Source organism: Lynx canadensis, chromosome A1 (assembly GCF_007474595.2).
Source record: "Lynx canadensis isolate LIC74 chromosome A1, mLynCan4.pri.v2, whole genome shotgun sequence".
NCBI classification, from domain to species: Eukaryota; Metazoa; Chordata; class Mammalia; order Carnivora; family Felidae; genus Lynx; species Lynx canadensis.
In genome coordinates this window covers 210,024,079-210,043,103 of record NC_044303.2, presented here as the reverse complement: position 1 = coordinate 210,043,103, position 19,025 = coordinate 210,024,079, and the positions used below count along the sequence as shown (strand labels likewise).

General features: G+C 38.7%; 1 protein-coding gene across 1 annotated transcript in view; it reads right to left on the bottom strand.

Annotated features, from left to right (window-relative positions):
- Nucleotides 1-13,092: 13,092 nt before the first annotated feature.
- NUP155 (nucleoporin 155) overlaps nt 13,093-19,025 on the bottom strand; it is a 72,769-nt gene continuing 66,836 nt past the window's right edge. The window contains 4 exon segments of the mRNA XM_030328971.1: nt 13,093-13,589; nt 14,185-14,291; nt 15,995-16,131; nt 18,726-18,836. Coding sequence (XP_030184831.1) covers nt 13,451-13,589; nt 14,185-14,291; nt 15,995-16,131; nt 18,726-18,836 — 494 coding nt within the window. The 3' untranslated portion in view covers nt 13,093-13,450.

The window sequence follows — 19,025 nt, the reverse complement described above, 5'->3', positions numbered from 1 at the left end:
GCTGATGGCTCAGAGCCTGGAACCTGTTTCCGATTCTGTGTCTCCCTCTCTCTCTGCCCCTCCCCCATTCATGCTCTGTCTCTCTCTGTCCCAAAAATAAATAAACGTTGAAAAAAAAATTAAAAAAAAAATAAATAAGCGTTAAAAAAAATAAAAAATAAAAGCAAGGAGGAACGAAAAAAAATTATAAAAAAAAATTTTTTATTTTTGACAGAGAGAGAGAGAGAGACAGAGCATGAGCAGGGAAGGGCAGATAGAGAGGGAGACACAGAATGCAAAGCAAGCTCCAGACTCTGAGCTGTCAGCACAATGCCTGATGTGGTGCTCGAACTCACAGACCGCTAGATCATGACCTGAGCTGAAGTCAGATGCTCAACCGACTGAGCCACCCAGGCGCCCCTCTTTATTAATTTTTAAGGGGACTAAGAAGACAAACTATTTGATTAATCTGAGGGTGAAAAGTATCTTTTTCTCAGATGTTCTCTCTCTTTTTTTTAATGTTTTATTTATTTTTGAGAGAGCGGGAGAGACAGACAGAATCCAAAGCAGCCTCCAGGCTCCGAGATGTCAGCATATAGAGCCCGAAGCGGGGCTCAAACCCATGAACCATGACCTGAGCTGGTGTCAGATGCCTAAACCAACTGAGCCACCCAGGCGCCCCACTTTTTCCCAGATGTTCTGATGAGGCTTCTCATAGCCCTGAAAGGTTATCAGCTGATGCAAGCATGTGGTCAAAATGGCAAGCTGCCCCTAATAGAGGGAGGGGTAGCTGCTGCTACAAAGGAGAATCTCCTTAAAATCTCCGGGTTCCCAGTTTCAGGCTCAGGTTCATTCCATCATATGGAGTAAATGTAGGACACATTCAGGAAATGTAAAGTGAGCTCCTTGAGGCAGATTATAAATACGAGGCCTCCTATGGGTGCGGCTGTTCTCCACACTGCTAAGATGGACCTAAGCAGTCAAGCCTGCCCTCCCACATTGCCCCATCTCAGCTAACTAACTGGACCCAGTAGGACTTAAGGCAGTGGTATGTTGGTAAATATTTAACCTGCTTTAGTGGGTGGGGAAGAAGCCATGATGTGTGGCATTTGCCAATTTTTGTACAGAAAATTTTTCTACCATGACTGATATCAAGTTAAAGCCTGACATCAACTGGCTCATGAATTTCCTGAAAATGCAACAATTAGCTCTCTAAAACCAGTACCAGTGGCTTTAGCATACCACTGACCTAGTTATCCTGAGTGGGAGAACATCTCTTTTGATAGATTCATCAGAAGAAGGAAGATGTTTCTTTCCCATAAGACCACTTCTCCTCGTATCTCATTAACCTAAATTGAGTCACATGCCCTGAATATAACATTTTCAGATTTCATGACTCACAAACACTGTGAACGTGGGTGAGTTATCTGGATTGGCTTTTAGCTGTGAGGATCTAGTCTGGTCTGTGTTGGGGAAGGGAAGGTAGCTTCATGAAATTGGGTACCTGTTAGGAAAGTGAAAGAGAAAATGGATAGATTTAAAAATTCATTATATCAAGTACCCTAATAATGAGATACCCCAAGTCAGGTTGCTATCAAGATGCTGAAGAACAGATCATAAGTAAACAAAAAATATCTATATAGTAAGTACCATATTTCATCCATCCTAAGATGCACTTCCCATTTTGCCATCTTAAAACTGGGATGACTTTTTAATTTTTATTTTCTATAATTTTTTTAAAGTTTATTTATTTTGAGAGAGTGAATGTGAGCTTGGGCAGAAAAGGGGTAGAGAGAAAGAGGGAGGGAGAATCCCAAGCAGGCTCCATCCTGTCAGCACAGAGCCTAATGTGGGGCTCGAACTCAAAAACCAAAATCAAAAGCCAGACACTTAACCGACTGAGCCACTCAGGCACCCCATGGGATGACTTTTACAACAGGTGTCAGACAGGTGGTGGTAGTTACCCATGCCTGTGCTTCAAAACGTGCAGTGGCTGTCCACACCTCGGCAGAAAATTCCTGAGTTATTAGCGGAACACTTAGTAATGACTCATCACCAACATTCATGGTCGTCAGAAGTTATTTGTCAGAGTCTGTGAAGAGTTTGGGATTTTACCCAATATACAAGCTAACAAACTCTTCTGTTACTATTTCATGAAGACTGGAAAAACCCATAAGACTCCTGGAGTCAGAGACTTTCTCAAGGCAAAAGCAGTAAGCAAGAGTGTCAGTATAATGTCCATGAGGTTCCCCATACCTCCCAATTCTCACAGGGCAATACAGGTAGCTAGAAGGATGAAATGTGTTGTGTTATAGGAGAGGAATGTTGAGCTGGGAGATTTCCCATTTTATAGTGAGTGGCAAGTAGGCCAACTCATTACATCAGCAAACACAACCCTCAGACATAGCCTGGGTAGGGGCACATGGGTAGCTCAGTCAGTTAAGAGTCCAACTCTTGATTTCAGCCCAGGTCGTGATCTCATGGTTTATGAGCTTAAGCCCTGCTTCAGGCTCTGAGCTGACAGCACAGAGACTTCTTGGGATTCTCTCTCTCTGCCCCTCCCCTGCTCTGTCTCTAAATAAAAAAAAAAAAAAAAAAAAAAAAAAAAGGAGGGGGCACCTGGGTGGCTCAGTCAGTTAAGCATTAGACTCTTGGTTTCCACTCAGGTTGTGATCTCACAATTGTGAGTTCAAGCCCTGCATTGGGCTCTGTGCTGACAATGCGGATCCTGCTTGGGATTCTTTCTCTCCCTCTCTCTCTGCCCCTCCCATGTACTCTCTTTCTTTCAAAATAAATAAACTTAAAAAAAAATGGCCTGGGCAAAGAGCAATCAGGGCATTCTTGGCATGTCCTGCAAGGGCGTGGGACGTGCAGGTTCATGATGGATTGCCCATCCCATATAAAATTGTATTGAAAAACACAGATCACAATATCTGAGTCCAAAAATAATTCATAAGTGTTGGTCTGTGAGTATACAATCATTTTGGGAATACCTTAACCAATTTATTGAGCTGTTTTACTTCTTCTTGAATGGCAGATACGCAGTTTCACCAGTTTCAAGACAGAAGCATACTGTATGGTAATGTAATTTTTTGAAAGCCAAGTTATAAAACACTAAGAAAATTACCACGTTATCCATTGTATATTAAATATCACTCACCTTACGCCTGTGTAAGGAAAGGCTACCCACTTGCATACACATCTTGTATACAATGTCCTACACAATGAATATTTCGGCGATGATGATAATAACTTGACACAAGACATCTCACATAGTTCTTACTGCACAGCTATTAGGTCTTCACAAAACACACACATATGCTGCAGATGTTTATTAGCTGTGTGGGATGATTATTATTTGCTATTCGCCAAGTGAGAATGGATCGTCATAAACGTCTTCATCCTTGTCTTCATGTTGAGTTGAGTAGGCTGAGCAGGAGGAGGAGGGACGGGTCTTGCACAGAGACACGGGTGTGGCAGAGGCAAAAGAAATGGAAGAGGTGGAAGGGGAGGTGGGAGAGGAGGCACACTCCATGTAACTTTATGGAAATACTTTGTAATTTCTGTCTGACTTCTTGTTCTTATCATTTCTCTAAAAATATTTCTGTACGGCACCGATTCTTCTTCCACTGTTTGTTTTAGTTTCTGTGCCCATATCCTAGAAGGGTCCGTGTCATAAAAGAAGTCAAAAGCAGTCTTGAATAATCAGACCCGTCCTGCCTGATTCTTTAATGTCAGTTTGTTTTCTAGCATTGCTTCTTTTACGTCTTCCTCAAAATCTGGCACTGGTTCAGAAGCATTCCTCTCTATCAAGTTGTTTTCAGTTAATTCCTCTGGTGTGATATCTATTAGCGCTTGAATTTCTCCAAGATCTTGAAAACTTTCACCACCCACCTTTTTGCCATATCCAATATTTTTCATGATTTTCTTAATTGGTTTTGTTGTAGATCCTGTGAAATTAGGCACAACATCTGGACAGTTTTCTCTGGCAGGAATTTATTGTTTCGGGCTTGATGGCTTCCACTGCTTTTTCTGTAACAACAATAACATCTTCAGTGGGGGCATCCTCCCGGACTTTCATGATGTTCTCTTGGGTTTCTCTGCCAAAGTATTGATAATTCTTTCCATAGAATACCATGTGTAATGAGCCTCAAGGGTCCTTATGACCCCCTTAATCTAGAGGTTAAATTAGAGTTGTTGGGATTAGGGACAAGTAGACCGCTTTGACACCTTCCATGTTGAACTCATGAAGTTCTGGGTGACCAGGGGCATTGTCCAATATCCAAAGAACTTTAAAAGGCAGTTCCTTACTGGCAAAGTACTTCCTGACTTCAGGGACAAAGTATTGATGGAACCAATCCAGGAAAGGGGTTCTTATTGTCCAGACTTTCATGTTGTACAATGAAAAGACTGGGAGAGGCACCTGGGTGGCTCAGTCAGTTAAGCATCTGACTTTTGATTTTGGCTCAGGTCATGATTTCATAGCTCATGAGTTCAGGCCCCACGTCAGGCTCTGCACTGACAGTGTGGATTGTGCTTGGGATTCCCTCTCTCTCTCTGCCCCTGCCCTGCTGTCTCTCTCAAAATAAATAAATAAACTTAAAAAAATAAAAGACTGGCAACTAGTGTTTATCTTTTTCCTTCAAGTCTAGGGATTAGCAACTTTATATGTGAGTGTAGTCTTGATCATAAACCTGGTTGCATTTTCACAAAACAGTGAATTTAACCTATCCATTCCTATCTTAAATCCTCATGTTCACTTCTTTTCCTTGGTAACAAATGTTCTTTGTGGCATTTTTTTTTTTCCAGAATAAAGAACTTGTGTCTACACTAAACACCTGTTCAGGCAGATATCCTTTCTCCTCAATGATTTTATTTTATTTTTTTTTAATTTTTTTTTCAACGTTTATTTATTTTTGGGACAGAGAGAGACAGAGCATGAACGGGGGAGGGGCAGAGAGAGAGGGAGACACAGAATCGGAATCAGGCTCCAGGCTCTGAGCCATCAGCCCAGAGCCTGACGCGGGGCTCGAACTCCCGGACCGCGAGATCATGACCTGGCTGAAGTCGGACGCTTAACCGACTGCGCCACCCAGGCGCCCCTCTCCTCAATGATTTTAATGGCAGGAATCTGTTAACTCTTCTGCCTCTTGCTTGGCAGAAGCTGCTTCCCCTATTATATATGTTTAAGTTTTATTTTAAGTTAGGTAATCCCAACTTGAGGCTCGAACTATACAAGACCAAGAGTCACATGCTCATCTGACTGAGCCAGTCAGGCACCCCTACCTTTATATTTAAGCCAAACCACTTTCTAGATTTATCAAACCAGGGGCGCCTGGGTAGCTCAGTTAAGCATCTGACTTCAGCTCATGTCATGATCTCACCATTCGTGGGTTCGAGCCCCATGTTGGGCTCTGTGCTGACAGCTGAGAGCCTGGAGCCTGCTTTGGATTCTGTGTCTCCCTTGCTCTCTGCCCCTCCCCCACTTGCTGTCTCACTCAGAAAGCAAGCAAGCAAGCAAACAAGCTAAAACAATTATCAAACCATCTTTTGCTGGCGTTAAATTCTCCAGCTTTAGGTCGTTGTTTCCTTTTGTTCTAAGTTGTCATATAATGACTTCACTTTTTTAAAATAAAGAGTATTTTTTTATGTTTATTTTTGAGAGGGAAAGAGGAGAGAGAGGGGAAGGGATGAGCGGGGGAGGGGCAGAGAGAGATGGGGACAGAGGATCTGAAGCAGACTCCATGCTGACAGCAGTGAGCCCAATTAGGCTCAAACCCACAAACCGCAAGATCATGACTTGAGCTGAAGTCAGACACTTAACTGACTGAGTCAACTAGGTGCCCCTACTTCACTTTTTTTTTTTTTTTTAACCTTTACTTATTCACCCTAATTGAGAGAGAGAGAGAAAGAGAGCAAGGAAGGGGCAGAGAGAATCCCAAACAGGCTTGGTGCCATCAGTGCAGAGCCCAACAAGGGGCTCGATCCCATGAGATCATGACCATGGGATCATGACCTGAGCTGAAATCAAGAGTGGGATATTTAACCGACTGAGCCACCCAGATACCCCATGACTTCACTTTTTCTTGAATCGTATGTGTCCAAAGGTATGCCTTTCTTACAGTAATCTCACACCCAAATAAAAGCTGCATTTTCAATGAGATAAAAAAGTATTTTGCAAAAAATGCAAGGTTTTCATGCCTGCTGGTGTAGCTGCAGTGCTGGCTTCATGACTTTTCTTTTTTTACAGTGGTCCTTACACTGGACTAATTTATCTTGAAATGGTGCATAACCACAGTTGCAGACCTCACTGTATGACACAGAACACGCAATTCAACTTTTTCTTGTAATATCATGAATTTCCTTCGAGAGCCCTTTCAGCATCACTGGAGGCATTTCCTATGGGTCTCCTGGTGTTATTCAAGGTTTATGGGATAGCACTAAATATGATGAAAAATGCACAAGAACCATAAGAGATCTTTCTTACTGCATTGTGCAATTTACTGGAGAGACAATTGCTTACATGATGATTAGTATCACTTGGCATTTTAAGCAGATACTTGCAACATTTGAGCTCACTGCAGTAGACACAGGTGAGCTACTAAATTATTACAGCAGTATAGTTTGTATTGCAGCTAATCTTACGCAGTTATGATTTAATACTGCACTTTTATGTTTGTTTACATCTTGACTACAAATGGTGTTTGTCATGCACAGTCTAAGTGTGTGTATAAGTTTTGATACATTTTAACTTTTTCTTTAAAGTTTACTTATTTTTTTTAGTAATCTCTACACCCAATATGTGCTTGAACTCAGGACCCTGAGATCAAGAGTCACATGCTCAGGGAGAGTGGGTGGCTCAGTTGGTTGAGTGTCTGACTCTTGATTTCTGCTCAGATCATGATCTTATGATTCGTGGGATCAAGCCCAGAGTCAGGCTCAGGGATGAGCGTGGAACCGGCCTGAAATTCTCTCTCTTCCTCAGCCCCTCTCTCCCACTTGCACTCACTCTCTTAAAAAAATTTTTTGTTTTAAGTCACATGCTCTTCCGACTGAGCCAGACAGCACCGCAAAATTTAACTTCTTATAATAGATTTGTGTACATTTTATGTAAATGCTAAAACAGTAGTATCTACATATATTAATGCATTCATGGCATACTTTTTTTCATTTTTTTGGTTATATCTAGGTTGTGGAGTTCATCTGTGCATTTGTTCAAACTGTCACAGATTTCCCCAAATCTTCCAATATATTTATTGAAAAAAAATCTGTGTAAAAGTGAAGTCCTACAGTTCAAACCCATGTTGTTCAAGGATCAAATGTTAAAGATCTGTCTTTAACAGATCTGTGATTTGCAAATATTTTATCCCAATGTATGGGTTACCTTTTCATTTTCTTAATGTGGTTTTTGAAGAGATGTCTTAAATTTTGATGAATTTCAATTTATCAACTTTTTCCGATTCAGGTTTTCTGCATCCTAAGAACATACCTAATCAAAGATCACAAAGATCGTTTTTTGTTTTTTTTTTTACTAGTTTCTTCCAGAAGTTTCAGTCTTACCTGTTAAATTGACATCTGTGATGCATGTCAAGTTAATTTTTGTATATGTTACAAGGTAAGAATGGAGGGTTTTGTTTTGTTTTGTTTCCGTGTGGATATTTGTTTTGGTGCCATTCATTAGACTGTTCTTTCCCCCACTGAACTACCTTGGCACTTTTGTTGACAATTGGTTGCCTGTACAAGCGTGTACATGTATTTCTGCACGCTTATTTTGTTCTATTGATTCATATGTATAATCCTTACACCAATGCCACATCATTACCTTGCTGTAACTTAATAATAGCATCTTGAAATCAGTGGAATATGTCCTCCAATTTTATTTTTTCAAAACTGTTTTGGCTATCCTAGGATCTCTCAATCCCATATAAACTTTAGGATCAGTTTGTCAATTTCTACAAAGCTTTCTGGAAATCTGGTTGGGATTGCTTTGGATCTATCAATTGATGTGTTATTAGTTCAGTCTCCCAACCCATGAACATTTTATCTTTCTCATTAGGGGTTTACTTTCTTCCAGCACTGTTTTATAGTTTCCATTGCACAGGTCTTACACATATCTTGTCAAAATGTCTTATTGTGTGTGTGTGTGCATATATATATATATATATATTTTTTTTTGTAATCTCTACACCCAACCTAGGGCTCAAACTCATGACTGTGAAATCGAGTCGCATGCTCTTTTGACTGAGCCAGCCAGGTGACCCTCTTATTTTAAGGCAGAGAGAGGGGGTATTTTTTCTTTCTTTTGGTTTTTTAAATGCTATTTTAAAGGAGTGTTTAAAAATTTTTAATTGTTGCTAGTATATAGAAATGCAATTGGTATGTTGACCTTGTGTCTTGTGATCTAACTTATTAGTTCTACCATTTTTTCCTAGTTATTAGTTCTAGTATTTTCTGTATATTCTATAGGATTTTCTATATAATTGCCTGTCCATGTATTTATTTCTGCTTTTCTAATTTATACGTTTTTACATTTCTTTTGTTTGCCAAGTTGCAATGATCAGAACCTCCAACCACAATGTGGAAAAGAAACATCCATATTTTGTTCCCAACTTCAAGGAGAAAGTTTTTGGTCTTCTACCATTAGGTGTGATTTTAGCTGTACATTTTCCATAGATGTCTTTTTATCAGACTGAATAGGTTCCCTTCTATTTTTTATTTGCTGAGAATTTGATTATGATATGCTTTGGTGTGATTTTGTGTCTGTCCTGCTCTGGATTGTTTCTTGGCTCTATGGGCTTATCGTCTTCATTATACATAGCATTAGGAAGTAAGTGGTAAGCAAGGTAGGTGGACAGATATAGTGGACTTATGTGGAATGCTGTTTGCCTAGCATTCAATTCTTTAAGAAAACACTTCTTTCCTGTTCTGTATGCTTTGGGTAATGATCCTGTACCACCACACCCCAAGACTGAATCCATGACTCAAGCTGAGTTAACCAGAACCTTTCCTAGGACTTCTCCATTGACTATATGTCTGGGTTAGAGTGAGGGAGATAAAGTCACTTGACACTCCCTGCATTCTCCCAGGAGGTATGGAGTAAACTGTCTGCAGACACAAAGAATAAACATGAAGAGAAGAGCAGAACTGACCTACAGAAAGCCCTGAAGATATCAAGGCTCTGGAACTAGCCATGCAGAAGTAGGTTTATACTTGGACTTCTTAGTTTTGAAGGCTAATAAATTCTTTGGCTTAAACTAAAATTCTTATTTTTGTTTTTGCCAACTGCAATAAAGTCCTAATGCCACACCAGAAATTTGGAATTTCTTCCAAGGGAAAACGTGGGAGTATAATATATGTAGGTGTACATTTTGTTTTTTCAACATCTTTTTTTTTTTTTTTAACGTTTTATTTATTTTTGAGACAGAGAGAGACAGAGCATGAACGGGGGAGGGGCAGAGAGAGAGGGAGACACAGAATCGGAAGCAGGCTCCAGGCTCTGAGCCATCAGCCCAGAGCCCGACGCGGGGCTCGCACTCACAGACTGCGATATCGTGACCTGAGCTGAAGTCGGCCGCTTAACCGACTGAGCCACCGAGGCGCCCCTTTTCTTTTTTTGAGAGAACTTGCGTGCGCACGTGCCTGAGCTGGGGGAGCAGCAGAGAGGAAGAGAAAATCCTAAGCAGGCTTCACGCCCAGCGCAGAGCCTGATATGGGGCTCAATCACAGGGCTGTGAGATCATGACCTAAGCCGAAATTAAAAGTAGGACGCTTAACTGACTAGGCCACCCAGGTACCCTGCACTAATGTTAGTGTGGAAAAGGAACAAAGAAGGGGTGTCAAATTAGAGGCAGGAAGACTAGTTAGACATTACTGTAGGCATCCAAGTGAAGTAGAATAACCTCATTAAACCCTAAAAACCTAAAATAGTGAGATAATTGAACAGATAAATGGATATTAAGAAAACAAACTTGCTAAGAAATTGACGACTGGATTTGGAAGGAGAGGGAAGAATTTAAGGATACTACTCATATTTGAGTGGAAATTTCAGATGATAAGGACTGAGGTAGAAAATACAGGAGAGGGGCATCTGGCTGGCTCAGTTGGTAAAGCATGAGACTCTTGATCTCAGGGTCATGAGTTCAAGCCCCATGTTGGGTGTAAAGCTTACCTTAAAGAAAAAGAAAAAAAAAAGAAAATAGAGGAGGAGGAACAGGAGTGGGCAGATTGCAGGGAGAGGAGTGAACAGAGATCCAGTCACATTTTGACTGAGGAGCTTTGGAGGTCAACCAAATACAAATGTTCATCACACAAGCGAAAGCTCAGGTGTGGGCTGGAGATATGATAATCCTAGCTCCTGCATGGTAAACTGATTAATCTTAAAAAGGGTTAGCATCCTGCGGATAGGAGCTTCCTAAATGCAAAAAGCGTAACTGAGGGCTTTAAAACAAATGTTTCATTTCAAGCACGTCATAATGCAGTTTAGAAATGACGTTTAGAGGTGCCTGGATGGCTCAGTCGTTGAGCGTCTGACGCTTGATTTCATCAGCTCAGGTCACGATCCCAGGATTGTGGGATCAAGCCCAGAGTTGGGTTCCACACTGGGCATGGAGCCTGCTTGAGATTCATTCTCTTTCTCTCTCCCTCTGCGCCTCCCCCACTTACACATGGGTGAGCTCCCTTAAAAAAAAGTTTATTTGCAATAAAAAAGAAGTAAAAATAATAGTATTGTTAAATTAATATTTGAAGTATAAAACAAAACTAAATAAAAATAGATTACATTAGTTCTTACCAACTTTTAGATTTAAGTAAGTCTTCTACTTTAATCTTCTTATGAGAAAAATGTGCTTCTTAGGAAAATAAAAGTTTGCAGTTTAAATGATTTACTAGAAGGCTCAAAAATATTCTGGAAAAAATGTTTTATTATTAAGAGAATTTAAATGAAAAAACTGATAGAAAAATGAAAGAAAATTATGTGCCCTTTCAAGACCTTTACATTTAATATTCCAGTTTTTCATTTTCTTGATACAACTGTATCACTTTCATAATTTTTCCTCTCATGAAAAAGAGGAAAAGAGGGCGGGAAGTATCCTGAGGAAGAGAATGAGCAATCTGTGATCCTGAGATGAAATGAACTATTAAACATAAATGTGGAGGAAATGCATGTGATGGGTAGAGAAGTGTGTTCAAAGAACAAGTCACTAGAAAGTCACATATGTTATAACTAAAGAAATGTTGGACATACATCACATGCATTTCAGGGTCAATATCCCATATCTTGCAGTTACTCAAAATAGATTTTTCTCTTCTTTCCTGACCATTTTGCCACATGAAAATGATCTACCTAAAACAAATATGTCACAATCAAGATCTTCAGTGACTCCTCACTGCCTACAATGAATGCGCTGTTTCATAAACAATGTTATTATTCATTGTCTATATGTTTAATAGTCATTATAAAGAAATGTGTTGAATACATACCAAGTACAAAATACACTAATACAGTAGATAAATGTGCTAGAACAATGCTATTCCAAGTTTGATCCAATGACCACCAGTATCAGCATCACATTACAGGTGGAACATTTATTTGAGGACACCAGGTGGTTCTTATGAATTAAAAGTTTTAGAAACACTGTTCTAGACAGTTAAAAAGGAGAGGACCTAATGTCTCTTAGGGGTCTCAGTCTCCCAGGGGTATGGAAAACATCTGCTGAGTAGCTGGCAGTTTTATAAACCTCAGAAGGTGTTCTGTGATGAAAGGAACAGGGTTAAGATTTCTGACTCCTAAGGACCATTTACCCTGTTAGCTTTCCTTTTGAAAGATATAGCTTTAATATTGTGAGTTGAGTATATTTAACATGGATATTAATGTGTTTGTGTGTAAATGGTCTAATTATATATACGTGTGTGTGTATACATTTTTTTTTCCAGGACTGGAGTCATGGCTAAATAACATTTAAGCAAGACTTTCATTTTAAGTAGACATGACAGAATTTTAAGCTTAGAAAATTAACAGTGTATAACTTAAATTTTACATATTAAAAAAACTAAAGGAACTGAAAGCTGAAAATTATGAGAGGTAGTGGTACCTATGTATGACATTTTGACAGTCTATTAAATATTATGAATTAGAAGATTATGGGAAAAAGGGAACTACATTCTAGGAGAATATGAAAAGGTGAACCCATGATCTTAGGAAAGTATAAGAAAGAAAAATATTTTCAAAATGTACTATAAAAATTGTTTGACATGTTTTAGTGACAATAAAGCAGAAGGTGATTACTCTTGATAGCATAAAAGGTGAAAGGAAAGAAGTCCATGTTCCTGCTTTTTGTTAGTCCTGGTCATTCCCACTCTATTCTCCTCCCTTGTTGCCATGACTTTGGGGCACTTGGTTAAGTTTATTCCAATTTGTTGAAGGCTAAAAACTACATTCCTAACGATTTTGCTTTATATATCGTATCTTGGGTAAAACTCATTTATTATGGTTATTGACTGGGGAGGGAGGAGGGGGAATCAAACAGGGAGCAAATTCCCAGATGATGCTTATGTGGCCATTTGGTGCATACTTTGAGAACCACTGCTTTAATGGAGTCAGTAATCAGTCTCAAGCACTGGTAGGTAGACACTAAAGGAAAACAGTATCTCTCTGTGTAGGTTTTTAGGACATAGAACATTTGTTACACATTTGCCACCTGTTCAAGAAACAGCCAGGTATGTATTAATCTTTAGGAATTGTGGCAAAATTAGTAGCTGGAAAAAAAGTAGCTGGAAAAAAATGTCCTTTCCAAAGATGAACCCAAAACCTAAATAATTTTTAAAAAGAGACAGTGTTTATTTGCCTATATTAGGATTGTTGTAGGGGCGCCTGAGTGGCTCAGTCGGTTAAGCGGCCGACTTCAGCTCAGGTCATATCTTGTGGTTTGTGAATTTGAGCCCTGCGTTGGGCTCTGTGCTGACAGCTTGGAGCCTGGAGCCTGCTTTGGATTCTGTGTCTCCTTCTCTCTTTGCCCCTCCTCTGCTCATGTTCTGTCTTTCTCCCTCTCAAAAATAAATAAACATTAAAAAAAAAAAAAAAAAAAGGATTGTTGTAGAATCCAGTATTATGGGACCTGCTCAGCTAGCCTAGTTAAGTTTTGATATCCATATTCTTGGACTAACTTGAAAATGAATAGCATAAGTTCAAAATTTCTGCCTGCATTAAATTAAAAATAAGAGTTTCTAAATATTTTTTATTCTTGTGTTAAGATCATAGGTAATCTTAGTTCAGGTGTTTCTTAACCTGATTATTAAAAAACAAAATAGGAGTAAAAAATAATTCATCTGGCAAATGTACTGTTTGTAGATAGTAGCCACTTTTAAAACCACATTTCTATTAAAATTGTTCTTAGATTTACAGCACCTGATATCTGGACCCAGCTGAGCTTTTATTTTACAGATCAAAATGCATAGATGACAATACATTATAATATTAATGAAGCCGTTCGAGTTTAGCCTGAAGAGATTTAAAATTTCCTGTGATGGTTTGTACTGCTACTGACGAGCTCATAGACTGAAGCTCAACCAGATAACCACAGATAGCATCCAGGGACAGATTTGTAAATCTTCTCCTGTAAAAGAAAAGATACCTGATCAACTATCAATACATTCAGAAACATTTCCTCTCCCCTTTCTCACACGGGAGTTTGCTTTTTTTTCTCCCAAGAAACATTTCCTCCCATAAGACTTCTCTCCAACTTCTGCTAATTTTAGTATAGTCCCACAAAGAGCAAGGATTATAGGATTAAGTAAATGGTAAATAAATGAAAACAGACAAGAAATGCAGGAGATAGGTGAATTACCACATAACCACCATTTTCCTTTGGAAGATTATTATAATGGGAAAGAAGCAATTAAGTATGACTCCTAAAATGAAATTATTTACATTTTTTTGGTCTTTTCAAACAAATATACCTTGAAATGACCAATAATATCACAAAGACATAATTGAACTACACTAAGTCACTAATTCAAAACAGAAGCAGTGTAGAAGTAATTCATAACTCATATCACTTTACCTATAGAAAGGATTTAGGACAAGGCTTGAAAAATGGTAAAAAATGCTAATTGGTATCATTCAACTAGTTAATCTCCACATCTTCCTTCATTCTCTCCAACTTAGTTGCACAGATACCTATTAGAAACATTTGAAACGGTTATAGTTACCTCTCACAATTTAAAACTTGGCTAGGATTCTCAACATATCTTGCCAATAGCACATGTATGCAATCCAAAAGGTGCAGTGGCTTCTTCATTCTGTTCCAGAATGGATCCTATAAAGAAAATATACATCATGAGTTATAAAGCAAACTGTGTCAACTGATTTTTCTTTTTTGTCAACTGATTTTTTAATCATTTGTTTCTCTTCTTGATAGCTGTGACATCACTTTTACTTTACACCTATGCACACTTAGTCTGATACTGTAAATAAAAGACTAAACCAGTAAAGAATCTTTTTAATTAAAAAAAATGTTTTTCTCATTTTTTTATTTGAGGAGGGGTGGGGAGAGAACAGAGAGAGAGAAAGAGAAAATCTCAACCAGGCTCTATACTCAGCACAGAGCCCGATGACCCTGGGATCATGACCTGAGCTGAAACACTCAACTGACTGAGCCACCCAGGCGCCCGTGCTGAAACCAAGAGGTGGACACTCAACTGACTGAGCCCGTGAACCAGTGAAGAATTTTAATTCTAGTTCTAGTTTTACCAGTTACTAGCTATGTGACTTGAGCCCTTGTCAGATGTAGCAGAAAATGGGGATACTACTACTTGCTCATTTTCCATCGTAGGCTCATTGTGGGGCTTAAATGAGATATACAAGGGCCTTGTAAAGCACTGCATAAACGTTTTGATGGTGCTACCATAAAAGAATGATATATACGTCAACAAGATTTCATTTGGATCTTTTATCTTAGGATAAAAATTAGAAAATACATAGTCTGATAAGGCTCAATGTGGTAAGAAAGATTTTTATTTACATTGAGGTATAACTGACACCTATTAGTTTCAGGTGTACATTGTAACGATTCCCTATTTGTTTATACTGAGAAATGATCACCATAAATCTAGTTACCAGGCATCACCATCACAGTTAACAAAAGTTTTCTTTTCTGGTGGTGAGGAAGATGTTTGGTATATTTTAAATGAAGTTATAAGGAATAAATACACTGTTATTTTGTTTTGTTAGAGTAAATGGTAATTCTTTTTTTTTAAAGGTTACAATTTACTTAAAAAATTTTTTTTTTTTTTAAATTTATTTTTGAGAGACAGAGAGAGACAGAGCACAAGTGGGGAAGGGGCAGAGAGAGACGGAGACAACAGAATCCGAAGCAGGCTCCAGGCTCTGAGCCATCAGCACAGAGCCCGATGTGGGGCTCGAACTCATGAACTGTGAGATCATGACCTGAGCCAAAGTGGGAGGCTTAACCGAATGAGCCACCCAGGAGCCCCATTAAATGGTAATTCTTAATGTATGGGTTTAGCCTATTCCACCAAGAGTAAAGCAAATATAATTATATTTACTAATATTACGAAATATTTTATTTTTATAATATAAAGCAAAACAACTCATTATCGGTTTTAGAAATCTAAAGTATGATAATTTATGTTCAACAAATGAAGCAAATTTCTGATCGATTTTATCATATGAGATATAAATAAAAATGCTCTCCCTCTTTTATCCAGAAAATGTTCATTTACCTTAAATAAAATTATTTCAGGGGTGACTGGTTGGGTCAGTCAGTTAGGTGTCCGATTTCAGCTCAGGTCATGATCTCCAAGTTTGTGAGTTTAAGCCCTGTGTTGGGCTCTGTGCTGACAGCTCAGAGCCTGGAGCCTGCTTCAGATTCTGTGTCTCCCTCTCTCTCTGCCCCTCCCTTGCTTGCACTCTACTTCTCCCTCTGTCTTAAAGATAAACATTAAATATAATTTTTTTAATTAAAAAATATTATTTCATTTTATTTCATATTTTCCTTACCCGTGACTTGAACAAGTGATCATATACTTCCAGTAGCCTAGGTAATGGCACTCCAATTTCATTCATTGTCTGTATTACAAAACCTACATCCCAGTTCAAAGTACAAACTTGCTGTTCTAAAAACTGCACAATAAAATCTGGAGAGGGAAAAAGATCAGAAATTAGAATTGTTAACTCCCTCCCCACCCTCAGCTTATTGAGCTATAACTGCCATATTACATTGTATAAGTTTAAGGTATACAATGTGATGGGATACACATACATATTGTGAAATGTTTACTCCAGTAAGGTTAGTTAACATGTCCTTCACCTCACATAATTACTATTTTGTTGTTGTTATAGAATTGGTAATTCCTGATACTAAAAAGTAGGCCTTATTCTCATTTTTTACTACTTGTCATGTCATAAGATTGTAACAGTAACATTCACATTCATATTTATGATACTTAAAATCTGAGACTGACCAATGTGAACATCCATGGGCAAGAGGAATCACCGAAAAGGCTGCCACTGAACCTGTGGCTCCTCTAGTATTTACCATACAAAAATTTTAGGGTGCCTGGGTGGCGCAGTCGGTTAAGCGTCCGACTTCAGCCAGGTCACGATCTCGCGGTCCGTGAGTTCGAGCTCCTCGTCGGGCTCTGGGCTGATGGCTCGGAGCCTGGAGCCTGTTTCCGATTCTGTGTCTCCCTCTCTCTCTGCCCCTCACCCGTTCATGCTCTCTTTCTGTCCCAAAAATAAATAAACGTTGAAAAAAAAAATTAAAAAAAAAAAATTTTGCATAGGTAATCAAAATTCAAAAGCCCTAAACTTCTAGTTTGAAGCCCTCAGAAGTTCGTCATTGAAAGATGGACCAAAAAAAAAAAAAAAAAAGGAAAGAAAGAAAGAAAAAGGACTCTTCTACCCTAAACTTTATTGGACTCAAAAATTAAAAATCCAAGTCAGTGGGTGCCAGGGTGTCTTTGTCAGTTGGTTGTCTGACTCTTGGTCAGGTCACGGTTTCATGATTCACGAGTTCAAACCCTGCATCGGGCTCTGTGCTGACAGTGTGGAGGCTTCTTGGGATTCTGTCTCCCTCTCTCTTTGCACCTCCCTTGCTCACTCTCTCTCAAATAAATAAACATTAAAAAAAGTAAAATAAAAATAAAAATCTAAGTCAAAGCAGAAATACCTCAAAAGAAATTATGTATAATGTGGCCTTTTTAAAATTATTAAAATTGTTAAGTTTTAATTTTGTCTTTATTCTCCTCATTAATGAAATATCATGGCAGTTTCAATCTATACTTACAAGAAAAATGGCATGACTATAATGGTTTTATTTCTTGACATCTTCAGGGAAGAGGTCCTAAATCAGAGATGGTCTATAAACAAGTCTCTATCCTCATTTAAAAAAAAACAAAAAACGAAAAAGGGGCACCTGGGTGGCCGAGTCAGTTAAGCATCCGACTTCAGCTTAGGTCATGATCTCACAGTCTGTGAGTTCGAGTCCCGCGTCAGGCTCTGTGCTGACCACTCAGAGCCTGGAATGTGCTTCAGATTCTGTGTCTCCCTCTCTCTCTGCCCCTCCCCTGCTCATGCTCTCTCTGTCTCAAAAATAAATAAAAACATTAAAAAAACAAAAAACAAAACAAAAAAAAACCCACAAAGAAAACAAACAAACAAACAAACAAACAAAAAACAGGGGTGCCTGGGAGGCTGAGTCAGTTGGGCGGCTGACTTCGGCTCAGGTCATGATCTCACAGCTCATGAATTTGAGCCCCGTGTTGGGGTTTGTGCTGACAGCTTGGAGCCTGGAGCCTGCTTCGGAATCTGTGTCTCCCCCTCTCTGTGCCCCTCCCCTGCTCACACTCTGTCTTTCAATCTCTCTCTGTCAAAAATAAACATTAAAACAAACAAACAAAAAACAATTTAGGGGTGCCTAAATTTAGGTCAGTTTAGGTCAGTTGAGCGTTTGACTCTTGATTTCAGCTCAGGTCATGATCCCAGGATTGTGGGATCGAGCCAGGCATTGGGCTCGGCACTGAGCATGAAGCCTACTTAAGATCCTCTCTGTCTCTCTCTCTCTCTGCCCCTCTTCCTGCTCATGTGCACTCTCTCTCTAAACAAAAAACAAAAACAAAACCCAATTTAATGTTATGTTGTGGGCACTTTCCTGGTTCTCAACATTTTTCAAAAACACTAGGTGCTTAACATTCTACGTTATGGGTGTATTTATGTTAATTTACAGTTGAAGAAAACATTATACATTGGCAAATGGCTAATAATTAAGAGTCACTACATAGATAACAATTATTGTCAGCATATTTGGATAAGAAAGGGGTTCAAAATTGCATTTTTAACACAACTATCTGGTATTTTAAAGAAAAATATGTCCTCAGTATAACAGACTGCAGTTGAATTAATCACAGATTGCCCATGCAGAAAAACACCAGCCATTTTTCTTTTCTCCTTGAACTTGCATAGTGTTACCAACAATATAATCATAACAGTTTGTTAGCACTATTTCCAGATAGATATATAAACTTGGAAGGTCAAAGAAAGTTTCGTATCTATTTATCAACAAATTTCTGCTATCTTTGGAAGTCTTTCTGGAGAGGCAGAATTAAACTGCTGAGCTAAACAGCAACAAAGAAACAATTCGACTCTGAAGAACATTGCATCTCCACTGCAATGAAGAAAACCATCAAAAGAAAACAAAACACCTCTGATAGCACTTAAGGTTATTGCTTACCTAAAGGAAAGAAGCGAGGTGTGCCAGCATAAATTTTGCCAAGGAGCACAACCTTGAGACTAAGAGCATGCATTCTATCCGGGGAGCTCAACGTCACACTTTCATTCAATTCTGCAAGAAAAAGATATGCCATTAGAAACCTAAATTGTTTTTTAATGGGAAATGTTTAAATTGGCTATTTTATTCTGTTTCGAGGTACAAATGCCCTAGAAATGATTCTAATATAATGAGCAGATACTCTGTTTCTGTTAGTGTTTGAAATACTCTTGTCTTACCAGAATCCCTTATTAAGAAGTACAA